This window comes from Vanessa atalanta, chromosome Z (assembly GCF_905147765.1).
Source record: "Vanessa atalanta chromosome Z, ilVanAtal1.2, whole genome shotgun sequence".
Taxonomy (NCBI): Eukaryota; Metazoa; Arthropoda; class Insecta; order Lepidoptera; family Nymphalidae; genus Vanessa; species Vanessa atalanta.
Genome location: NC_061902.1, coordinates 4,129,228 through 4,143,124, shown reverse-complemented (window position 1 = coordinate 4,143,124; position 13,897 = coordinate 4,129,228). Strand labels below are relative to the sequence as shown.

At 30.3% G+C, this 13,897-nt stretch overlaps 1 protein-coding gene across 1 annotated transcript; it reads right to left on the bottom strand.

Moving 5' to 3' along the window:
* Window positions 1–1,379: 1,379 nt before the first annotated feature.
* On the bottom strand, window positions 1,380–12,678 carry LOC125075828 (palmitoyltransferase ZDHHC3). Its single transcript, XM_047687616.1, has 6 exons — window positions 12,471–12,678; window positions 10,956–11,111; window positions 5,687–5,878; window positions 5,130–5,351; window positions 4,768–4,980; window positions 1,380–4,049 (listed from the first exon to the last, which is right to left on the bottom strand). The coding sequence occupies exons 2-6, from the start codon at window positions 11,094–11,096 to the stop codon at window positions 3,891–3,893; spliced, it is 927 nt and encodes a 308-aa protein (XP_047543572.1). The 5' UTR covers window positions 11,097–11,111; window positions 12,471–12,678; the 3' UTR covers window positions 1,380–3,890.
* Window positions 12,679–13,897: the final 1,219 nt, after the last annotated feature.

Here is a 13,897-nt window from a genome sequence, read left to right as displayed (position 1 = left end):
ATCGTGTGTTTAAATTTTTCAAATTGAATCGAGCAACTTCAATATCTTAATTTCGTTTTAAGGATATATTATTTTATACGATTTCCGATTATCAATTAAGAATAATAACTTACGCCCTAGTATGTTTCTCGTTTAAATTTATAAGTTGTGAGCCTACACCTAATAATGTTATGATATACCGTCGTCCTACTTATAATATAACAGCACTTAACGTCGAAAGTTTTCAATCAAAACCATACGGTAGCGTACGTAATTAAATAATTTTTATTGCCTTCACTATTGGATCGCTTATAAATCTTAAACAAACGCTTACTAAGAAAACGATTTCAAGGTCCCGACACGCGTTAAAAACAACACTATAAAAATATTTTTTTTCTAAGCTGAACCGGCGCCGTTTAAGACAGCTAACCTTAACCGAATGAGTCATATGTATACGTAATCTAACGGATGTAACGCTAATAAGTTATATTATGAAGTTATCTCTTTCATGTTATGAACGCTATGAATGAATTCGCGAGACCGCCGTGAAGTCTACAAATAATAACCGGGTCATAGTATCATGGGAAAAGGCCAAGATGTGACAAAGGTACATTTCATTATGATTTAATAGCAACGTATGAATTACATTTTTTATCTATCATGTGCGGCTAAACTTACTGCATTCGTGTATTATGTAAAGTGTAGACTACCTCACCGTTATTAATAAAATAGTTTTACACATCCAGTTTTACACATCGAGATTAATAAACAAATGCTGCTTTGACGTAAATTAGTCAAGCAACGCTATCTCCTTCTTTCGAATTACTAATCAATAATGAGAGAAAGAGATGAATGAATGTCTAACTAAACATCAACTAAACAACATTTAAGAAATAATATAGTAAATTGATTATATTTAATCATACAAATACTGATATTTAAGATGATACAGGTTGTTCAAAGGATGATTGTATATGCCGATTGCAATTTTACATTTTGCATAAATAGTTCGACGTTATTGCTTTGCATTTAGATGTATGGGGTGCGTCTTAGTTTAATGAAAAAGTTCACAGGGCGTTTAAACGACGTCTATTAATAATTTAGGGTGCAACTTAGTATATATTTAACTAACCTTACACTGATTACCCGCTAAGATACACAATGGACAATATTTGATCGATTCAACAGCAATTTGTTCACAATTATCACGCCCAAATTTATACAGAAACATGACAATTGAGGATATTACATTAAAATTCAAAAAGTAATCGTCTACTAAAACTAAATTTAACTAAAACTTAAATCACTATCAGTAATCATCCGGAATACATATACACCTATCACCTAAAATAATGGAATTCAATATTCGGGAGATTTGAAATATTGGAAGATCACGTTAGTAACGGACACAGATGTAATATTGTTAAAAAAATATTTTTTATTTTTTTTTTGTTACAAGCTGTTCTATATATTTTAGTGTTTGAATAAAGCGTTACACGGAAGGTTTATTGAGGAATTAGATGAAAAAGCTGCAGAAAATAATTAATTCGTATTCGTACAATTTTAGAAAAATAATTATTTGCAATATCGTCTCAGAGGAACGCAGAACCTCAATTTTAATTAAAAATAAATAAATAAGAGATCGTACCTACAATACATGATTCGTTCTAAATTTAAAATTAAATTTTATCTTTTACCGTATTATATATAGATAGAAAATTACATGACTTTTACAACGACATTAAGCGTTCATTTCACTTAGATTACTAGACTTAACATACTTTTTGTGATTTGAACTTTTAATTTTGACAAAACTCGATTTTTTATGCAACTATTGCGTATAGAGATATTTTTTTTTTAAGATAAATAATAATCAATCACATGTCATTATAAAAAATCGATTTTTAAATACAAAACAATAATGAAAATAAATATTCATTATAAGATAAGTTCAAATTTTTATCAAATATCCGTAATACTGAAAATCAATCACTATTAAAACTAATAATCACAATTTGACATTAAAAAAAGATTTTACAAAGAAAAAAAAATGCGTCGTTATGAATTTAGGTAGAAAATAAAAATGATTTCCTCCCGTTATTTTCCAGACCATCTGAGACCATCATAAACTTATGCAAAAACGGGACGTAACTTTACAACTATTTATAAAATAATAATAATAAATAGTGTCAGTGCATAAGTGTGTTTAAAAGGACACAGAGATGAGAGAAAAACATACTACTTTCCAATTATAAAAAAAAAAAAATTTACTTTTAAAATATATAAATTACTATAACAATATTTTTCTTACTTACACACACTTGTATCACAACGCGTTTTATAATTTGAAGGGACTTTATAAGACAGAACATTCGTTCTGAAAAAAAATTAAAAAAAAACTATTCAACAATTACTTTTTACAAATAACCTGATTTCTAAGATTTCCAGAATCCAACTTCAAATGGAACGCACATTTTAAACTATATGACGCAATAGTTGCATAATAAAATAAACTTCGTAAATGAAATTCAAATTATTTTTTTATTCAAAGTTGTTTTGTTTATATATGGTGTTTCAAAAGAACTAAGCAACTTATCTGAGCTCGGAAGTCACACCGGTGTTTCAATTAATATGATTATAATAAGGACAGATTACCACAAAAGTAGAATTATAAGTATTTTTAACTTCGAGTCGTACCGTTTTTTTTTTAAATTGTTTTTTTATTTGAATGTGCCAGAACATATAATGATACAAAGAAGTATTACCTAGTTACCAATACTAATAGATGGCGAATATGGTTAGCGATCAGTTCTAAGTTTTTGAGAGACTGAGCCAGCTCTTGGCTTTCATGCGACACTATTATAAGACTTATATAAATCTAATTATAATGCCTGCAATCGTAACTGGTTCACTGGTTTGTAAGGGGATCTCTGGCGGGTTTTCACACTACCACGTCTCCAGTTTGCTTAGAATAAATATAACTTAACATCATCTCAATATTATTAGTATAAGAATACTTTTTTGATTGATTTATTTATTAATTTTTTAAACAATTTTAAACTGTAGTTTAGAATATGAGCAATGATATGGTACTGAAGAAAAGTTATATTTCTTCATAAAAATCTCTTATTTAAGGCAAACCAGTGCCTCTATATAATATTAAAAATATATTGGTATATTAATTCCAGATACAACGGTTGTACAGCCACAGATCTAAGAAACGATAGAAATAAAATTTTATTATTATTGAAAATGTAATAAATCTAAGAGTTTGAATTGACTAATGTTTATTTACGTAATAGAATCGAATATTTTGCAAGATTAGTTATTAGTAGAATTATGAAAAAATCTGCATAAGAACTTAGGCCGATAAGTGTTCAACTAATTTTTACGTTCAAAGTGAAGTAGCAGCTCACGTTGGCATCGTAACCAGCTTAAATATAAAACCAATCGCCAACATACAATATATATTTAAAATGCTCTAACATCTATAATTCTTCACTGAAAACTGTTTCAATTTTAGTTATTTGTACTATATGGTAGTTCTGTAGCATACTTTTGTGGCCAACCTTTTACAACACCATCGATAACTATGACATCAAATCACATCGATATTACAAGACTTAAGATTCTTCCGAACATATAACAAACGTTAAATGCACTTGAATGTAATGACTCCTCCTACACTAAACATTTATAAACCGCGTCAGTCGAAGGTGTAAATATACTTTGTTATTTAAACTTATAAAGAGAAATAAATTAAACATCTGAATATACACATAGAAGAAAACATTGGTGTTATTGCTTTAAACGGCAACATAATTGGTATTGCCATATGCGTAACGCACGATCGATCATAGCCTTTATGCCTTAACATATAGTGATTAAAATCGTGTGAATATCGTCCATTTTTAAACACTATACAAATAACTCTCAAGCTTTGTCTTGGGCGCTGGTTGAGTGAACGGCGAGAACCATAGAATTGAAAAACGACCGAATACTGACTGTATGCTCTTCCACCGTGATTTGCGGACCCAGCGCGCTTGTTCTTTTTTCAACTGCTCGATGCCCTGAAACATAATATTTACTATTACTGTAAATATGCAAATAAAAAAAAATGTAATTAAAAAAGGGAAGCGCTCTGGCTGTATTCGGAGTAATTTATACTTCTTACAGTGCCCTAAGTGTCTATGTCTTTAAATGTCTATGGAAAAATGACCAACTTATGACAAGGCGACTTATTTTATGTTTTTCCTTGGGATATCTTCGTAAGATTTGGGACAGGGGAGACAACGGTTTATGAGGAAGAATTATACATTAAAAAAGGAACAGGAAATGCGACATTCTATCCACGCCATAACGTAAAATTCAAGGTAAGCGTGCTATGGAAGCAAACTATCTTAGGATTTAATTTAGGAATTAGAACATTACTTGCAAAATAATCAGACTAAAGTGGCAGTGGGCTTCTCGCTGTGGGAGGAACATTGGCCATTGAAGCAAAACACTCCTAGAGTGGACCTTGGGGATCGGCAAAAGCAGCGGAACCCGACTGAATACGGGAGGCGGAGAACCGGGAGCTTTGGGGCCTCTTAGGCGAGATTTATGTCCAGCGGTGAGCTACGATTGACTCTTAATTTTAAGCACCTTAAAATTTTGCTTTGAAATATACTCCTTAAAATTTTTGTCGCTCAAATGCAAAAAAACGTTTACTTTTGAAATATTATTATTATTGAAATAGAACCATGTCATCGTAAGTTTAATAAGAGACATGCAAAGTTCAGTACTTACAGTTTCATCGTTCCAAATCGCATGAAGCTGCGTTCCTAGCATGACCGCAGTGAATATAGCGAAGAGTAAGGCTTCGGCGATCAGAAATAAGAGAAGAACGACAGTAGCTGGCGGCGAATATGTACTGCAATCGCGCCATTCGTGTTTAATGCAAGTCACGAACTGGTACACGGATAGAGTCAACGAGTGAATGGATATAGCCGCTATGTAGAACTGTGGACAAACATTATCGAATGAGTAACTACAGGCACAATAGATATAGCATCTTAGTTCCGAAGTTTTATTAATATTTCTTAGTGTGAATTTCGATGGAGAATTTAAAAAAAAAATGAAAAAACGGTGCAAAAATTTCAACAACTTACAGTAAAGAGAACAAAATATTTTTGATTATTCTCGCCAACGCAATTATTGACCCATGGGCAGTGATGATCCATTTTTCTTATACAACGCTGGCACACCGAACAGTGGTGAGCCCGTTCCGGCTTGATACTGCAGCATTTCGTGCACTTGAATATAACTTGACCTTCGCGGAAACTCATTTGCTTTATCATCTCTTTAGTTGCATTCCCCTTCGGTACCGCCCCCTGAGGAAAGAGAAAGAAGACGAGAGGACTAGTTTAGACCAAGAGAAACATCATGTAATTAGCCAATACTCAATGATATTCATGAATAATAACTATATAAAATGGCATACAAAATATAACACTACCACATTGTTTTAAAGTATGATATATAAAGAGCAAAATGTAGCCAACATTATACTTAATAGGCAAATCCCCCCCCCCACACACTTACACCATTTTTGTTCAATATTCATTGTTTTGTCAACAAAAGAGATATAGTTACGAGTTATTGTTCATTAGCTACGAAGTATATTAGTAAGGTAGTATGTACAAGTATAAAGAAAGTTAAGACTTACTGGGTCAGTGAACATTGTTCTTAAATGTGACGCGAAAGCAAGGAATGCGAAACACTGAAAGATGATTATATTGATGTAGCTGTATAGAGGATACGTCGACACGCCCGGTAGCAGCATCACCATCATCACCACGAACTCCGCGTACAGTATAAGTAACCATGTCAGTATTGCACATATTATTCCGCATATATCCTGAAAAAAAGTAATACGACTGTATACCGTGAATCTAAATAATAAATTATAAAACTCGGAAAATATTTTTTAAAAAAAAATAAGTTTTATATAAATTGAAAGATTTTCAATTACATTTATTAATAGTTCACTTTTTACAAGTTTGAAAGTAAAAATTAATAAATTAAATTAAAAAAAAAAAAAAACAAAAAAAACATATAGACATTTAATTTTAAGTTACTGTAACAAATAGTCTATTTAATTATAATGAAAGTTAAATTGCGTACAAATCGTCCATCTGCACGCAAATATTTAAAAAAAAAAGTAAAATTCAAAAAGCGTAGCATGCTATTAGCCATGCCATGCCAGGTTTAAATCGATAACAAATCACATCGATATTCAAGAATTAGAACGAATCACTTTAACAAATCACTTTTTATTATTTAGAATACATAAATCCATTTGTAATTTTTTAGTATCAAATGACAATTAAAAAAACTACAGTACAGTAAAGATAACATGAATATGAAATCTATTTCGAGTTCGAAAAACTCGCAAATTATTTCAAACGTACCTCATCTATTATTAATATTAAATTCGTCATATAAAATAATAACTTTGTCTTTGAAAGACAGTTTCTAATAGTACTACAATCAAGATAATTATTCAAACTAACACTAATTATATCGTCGTTTAATTTCTGAAGTTAGTAAAACTTTCAAAATAATTATAAGACTAGAACCAATAATTAAAACAATGGAACTTCACAATGTAGGTGGACTCGTTCGGAAATAATGACAGGTATTGTTAGTACTTTTGCACTTTATAAATTTTCATGACAAAATACCGTTTTGTATGTTATTTTAAAAACTGCACAGGTCTACAGTCTCTTATCTCAAACTTAGAACTAATTTATTTTCATTGGGTATATTTAAAAAACGTAAGTTTCTTTCTATCTTTTCACGATCATTAAAAGTATCACCGATTGAGAGTTCTTCAAAAAGGCAATTTTGATAATTGAACCCTGCAGCCTCTCTATCGGGATTCGGCTATTGTACCTGGCCAAACATATAATTGCATCTTGAGCGAAGACAAATATCAGTCTTTGAGCTGTCGATAATTTGGAGGATATCAAAGGGTTTTGTCACGGCATACATCATTCTCGAAAACTATATGCTAGTTTGGAAGCTTAATGTGGATTGGAACATCGTGGATGGTATTCAGTATTAGGCCTAAAAAAAGTAGGTACATAATGATAATGTCCGTCTGACCGATTTCGGTCAGCCATTCTTAGCAGAGAATAACTGGATGCAGAGGACGTATTAAACAAGTGCAAGTGCGTGCAGAAATAACAATGTTCTCTAAATGCCGTCACTCTCATAATCCGATTGCAAATCAGACACGATCTGAAATAGTTTAGGCGCAGCGCAGGTCCCACATTACGTTCTTTTCAGGATACCGAAATGTGACACTGACTAATTCCAGACAACGAGCTCATTGAGACAAACTAGGCTTTCGGCGGCCTACCTTGGTTATATATTTCAATTAAAACCTAAATATGGGAACGATGTTTCACGTTTTTGAAACTGTTAAATTAAACTAGTAATACAAATCTATAGGAATAGAAAAAATTGTCACCTGAATAGTGATATAAAATTGAAAGACAATATGCTAAGATATAAGCATTTACGAAATGGAACATGTCTGTAGAACTGTCTTACTAACTTGACATTACAATTTACACCAGAATAGAAGAACTTCATAGAACTCTTCAAAGTTTTAGTATATTCGACATTATTCCCTCTTCCAACAATGCTGACCAATTGATGCTTGAGGTTTAAATACAATTGATTGAAGGTATTGGATGACATTACGTTCTTCGAGCATTGAAGATATTTTCTACTCATCCAAACAAAATTGTTTTCGTACAATATTTTTAACATCTCATCCTAGATTGCGAACTATATTGATGAAACCGAAAATCTGTTAGATAATAATAATAATATAATTGATGTCTACATTATGTTTGATTTATGTTGTCGATGGCTGTACCGCATCTTCTATGACGTATAACTGATTACCATGACAATTAATAAACATATTTACACAGGTCGGACTTTTCCGACTAATTTTGCAGGATCAACTAATCCTTTTAGTCCAATTCTTATAAATAAAGTTTTTCTAATCTATACAATACCTCCCTATTCACATAAAATTCTAAGAAAATTAACTTCTAATCAGTCGTGAGGCACATATTGTTTCACATATGTTTCGAGAAATAAAACATATTTGCTAATTTTATATCTCTTGAAGTTATAAATGAATGAAACTTATTTAGCCAAAAAATTTGAGGTTTGATTTAGAAATTCGAATTATGTTCCATCGTTTCTACATTTTCTTTTACCAAGTTATTTCAAGTAGGTAAGTTTTCTGACGAAAAATCGTTTGATAAATTTCTCTAAAAGTACAAAAAACTCTAATTTCAATTATGGCGTACTTCAGGGCCTCATTTCAAGCCTTGTTTTGTATTCTCTTTTCATTAAATAAGATCGTCTGCAATTTGTCAGTACAACCTTAATACTATAAATTTATGTACCATCATATGACTTTCAGTTTTATATACAAGCTTAAGTCAGTATCATTACTATAGCCTTTAGTGCCTTCAATTCTGATCTAAAACTTGCTTGTCTACGAACTATGAGATTAGTGGAAATCAATAACTAAAAAGACTGCTCATCCTGTTATAATTATCTATCAAATGCTTGACCTAACGTAATTTTAAATATTGTACAATACCGTAACTCAACTAGTGCCAAAGACTAAAGTATCTTTATGATAGTTCTTTGCTGGACACACTATTAAAGTGTCACGTAAATTTGGATTAGCATTATACTTAGAATTTAACGCCAAATTTAACTGAATTGGTTCATTATTATTGGCTAACCATTGGTTGCAGTGCGGGGTGTGCTATGGTTATACTGTATGCTGAAGCTACACTGAGTCATTCACTCGACTATTTAACAATACAGAGTGTTGCTGTATTGCAGTAGACTATGTGAAAGTAGATTCAACGTCGCAAAACCCTAAGAACGATTTCCTTACTTTTTTATTCGTCTTTGCCTATTATTACTATTACTTCCTTCAACTAGGCATTTGCTATTCAACATTCCTCTTTATCGGTCCTGATTTTATCCGACTCATTCCTCGAGTCGACTTTGCGTCACCTTTGGTACAAATCACCAGTCTATAAGGAATAATACCACATGACGTGTCACCTTTAAACGACCGATTAAGAAACTATTTTTATCTTATTCTTATAACACGTGATTATGTTCGTATGTATCATATGAGTATTGGTTTTCTTTTCTTATATTGATTTTTATGAATGAATAAACCATTAAGAATTAATCAATTGAAATGTATATATTTGACCATGAATTTTATTTGAAAAAGTAAGTTCTGAGTTTCTTGCTGTTTCTCCTTGGAAGCGAGTAGAATCTATATGCCGTATGGTGGTGGCTTCACATTCAATTTTATCCTGTGATATGGCTTTTCGAAAGTGGTTATAAGAGTCTACTTGAATAATACTGGCTCAACCTTCAAACCGAAACACAATAATAAATGGAACGGAACTGAATATATCCAAGACGAATTTGCAGTAAACTATAACATCAACAATGTGTATTTAAATACACATTATACGTAAATAATATTATGAATGTAGATTAAAGATATTGTTGTAACCGAGCGGGCAGAAGGCATAAATCTTGATCGAAGATCGCAGATTAACGGGCTTACGTTACGTTTATATTATATATTATACCAAGTACCAACCCGCAATGGAGGAGCAAGGCGATTCATAAATTCAAAATTTCTTTAAGAATATGATAAACCATGTCACAGACAGTTATTTCAGTTTCCAAGGTAAAATATGTTGAATTAAGGCCTGACATATAACGGTTTTCTATTTAACCATTAATTTCCGTCTTTCTGTCACCATTACAAATTATAGTTCCTATAAACAATTGAAGTTTGTTTTAAATGCTTTCAATTATTGATGTGTAAAATCTTCCCTCCCACTTTCCAACAATGAGAATGATGTCATGAAAACGGAACGGAAATGTGTAACGGAAAGCCGGCGAAGATCGCGCTCTTTGATTTGACCAATGAGCACGCGCGGTGCTATAGTTGACTGTCTGATGGTAATTGGCACCAGTTTTTTGTTAAGAGACTACTGTAAGGCTAGCTAAATTTTTTATCTATGAACGATAAGATTTGCATAAATGCCAATCTGTTGACATGACACATTCAGACAATAACATCTACAGATATATGAAATTTCCAACATATATAATTGTTATATATCCTAATTAATTATATTATTTCATAACAAAATAAGCAATTTTAAAGATTCTGCGTTTTGTTTAAACTTCATAATTGAAGATTTCTTTCTATATTGAATAAAACAAAGAAACTCGCGTACGGCTTACTATTGAATCCGATAGAAATTAAGAATATAGAAAAAAATATGCTTATTATAAGAAATACTTCTGAAGAAAAATGCATAACAAAATATCGTTTTAATCTATTAAATCCATATAGGCGGTAAATGGGTTGTGTTTTATAACTTTATAGAAAGATTACAAAGTCGAAACCATCAGATAGTAATACAATAAAGAAATATAAAAAAGCAATAAACAAAGTTGAGCTGTCAGGCTAATACTACTATAGTATAAATAAAAAAAAATACAATTAAATACTTTTTCCATCTTTTTATATAGTCATGATATATTATGTACTTCTTAATGACTCTTTCTTTTTAATTAAATCAGGTATAATGCTATGAATGAATATAATGGACATACAGAAAGATTTAAAACAAATATAGCATAGTGTAACACAAGCGCCTATCTATAGCACTCTTAAGTTTTCTATTATAATAAATTAGCAGCCTGTAAATTTCCCACTGCTGGCTAAAGACCTCCTCTCCCTTTGAGGAGAAGGTTTGGAGCATATTCCACCATGCTGCTCCAATAAATAATAGATTTTTAAATAAGTACATTTATATTGTCAAGGGATGATATAAAATAAAACATACCTTTATACACCATGCTTTGCCACCGCAGCACCGGTTATGCATATCGCGATCTGGCCGAGTTAGAACCAAACATTCTGGATCTATCTGATACTGACTTTCCATTTCATCTTCATCTGAACTGTCGTAAAATTCTCGTATCATTTAGATCTCTTCAGTCTGAAAAGAAATCAATATCAGTATATACAAATTTTTTATAACATAGTTCTCAAGTTAATATAATTTGTATGTATATTGACATATATAAATTTCAAGGTATAATTAAAATAATGATAATTAATGTACTTTGTAGAAGGTTTTATATAGAATTATGTTTTAGACGTGTTGCCAGCAGCAAATCCAACTTGCAACTGAAGCTTTTCCGAAGGTTTTATTGATTTTTACAAATTATAAATTCTGTAGTGCATTGTAATTTAGAAACAGAGGTATACAATTTAAATGTCAGCAAAAAGAGTGTCAACATCAACCAACAAAGTTTTAGTGAAATTTTATATGGCAGCCGATCTGAGAAAATTATGCACACCTTGTAATAATTAACATTTAAATGATTTAGTTTTAAACGCATTATCATTTCACATGTACAATAAGAAATTTCAATTTTATTTATACAGAGCCACAAATTAACCATCCATGATTTCAATTTTTTTTTTTTTTATTAAATGCAATCTAGACCTATAAACATATTTCACAATATATTACTTATTAAAACTTCTGTAAGAAAACTTCATAGATAGATTTTGGGCAAGCGTCATATATTATAATGATTTATAATTTTCACACAAACAAAAAAAAAATGCTATCAAATCAAATTTGGACAATATTGTGAAAAATTGAAAATAAAATTGTATTTTATTAAAAAAACTATCAAGTCTCCAATTATTTGTGAGTAATAAAATACTTTGTAAACAAAATTAGAAATATAAACAAAGCTAATCACAATGATATTAGCACTGAACAAATTATTTTCAAGCCACTATTTAGAGTGTTTTACTGTAAGTAATAAAAAAAATATATTCTATTGTCATTGTTTCTAATTATTTATTCAAAAATATTCATGGTAGATATGCTTTGCAGTTTTATAATCCATTTAGAAATTAATTCAGTATGTGAGGTTAGATTATCATACTTTCATTTTTATTATATATAATTTTAACTTATTAACATTAAAAAGAAATTAGTTATAGCCATCTATCCTGACATGCTTAACTTGCAGTAAATGAAACACAATGATAAACATACAATAGTATTAAAACACTTGTCGAAATGTAATTTGTGTATATAATATGACATTCGCCCCATTGCATTGCTTATCCTAATTTCAATAAGACATAATTTCGCTTTGCTTCGCCAATAGGAATAACATTTGACACGTTTAGAATAGGGTTAGGAATCTTAAAACATAAACATTTTTGAGTACAAGCATACCAGGTTTTTGTACATTTACATCTTTGAAACAATAAATAAGGTTGAATATAAATTTTTAATAAATATTATTTTCAATATTATCTACGTACGTACCGTGTTTTTTTCGTTAAAGAACAGTCAATCAAATTTGAGGGTCAAGGTTTGTACACAATGTCTTTTAGATTCATATTTTTTGTAGCCTGGATTCAAAACTTATGTCGATCGCTAATTTCGAGTTTTTATATTTACTTAGATTTGCATTTCAGACTAATTCATTCAAAATCAATAAAACGAAACGAAATCTTTCACTCGGTAAGTCGGCACTCAGCAATGTAAAATTGAGAATTGCCATCTGACAGAAATATATTACTTTTTCCCACTTGGAACATTCTCGCCAAATTATGGCAACCGCACACAATAGACATGTAAAGAACGTAACAAAAAGTAATAGATAAAAATCTAAGAACCTTAATAGATAAATATTATTATAAACTAAACACCTTCTTACCTAGTTTCTTTAATTTAATAGTGACGTATCAACATAAAGATACTTACTACATATATATTTATAGCGTTAGTTGGTGGACAAAGAGCCACTTGATGGTAATTAGTCACAACTCTAAATAGACATTAGCGTAAGGAATTTACCATTTCTTACATTACCAATGCAAGCCTTTGGAAATAATACTACACACGACACAGTAGTACTAAATATTGCTGCTTGGCGGTAAAATATTATAACTAGTGGGTGGTATTTACCCACAGAACAACTTAAACTAAGTCTTACCACCTAGTAAATTATAAAGAAATTTATTTCAATGATTGTTTATCATTTATTAAAATTAAATTACTTCTTTTTACTTTTTATTTCATTAACTCATATAAATCTTTCTCATATAATGAGAATAATATATCATGCACTTGACATAAATAAATAAATACATTCAGATTTGCTCCGTTTGTTATTAAATTGTATTAATTAATTGTAATAGGATACATTTATTTATATATTAGATACATATTTTTAATAAACAGTGACAATACATGTGAAATTATATAAGATGTTATAAATAAAAAAAAATTTTTTTTGAATCGGCTTCTTTCGTTTCTTAAACATTTTTAAGACAGATTATAGCTCTCCAATTAGTGAACAGCACTATATAGTAATGTTCAAATCAAATCTTAGATTGATTGATTTCAGACGAATGCGCCTAGTGAGGGATAGCCATTAAATATTTAATTAAGTAGCGTATTATCTTACGAATGAAAATATACTTAGTGTGCGCGTAATATTGTTTTTATACTTAACTTGTCGTTAAGTAAAAACAGTACTTTTACAACGAATGACCGTTATACACATATAATTTTTTATAAATTTGTAAAATATAATATTGTAATATTCATTTAATATTACTATTTACTATATCACAATTTGTTTTCGTATTTTGTTTTGAAACGTAGAACCAAAGCTATTAAAGAATTTCCGAACGCATGCCACATAGATCAGTGATTTTTCAATTTTTCACTAGTGGTCGTGACGT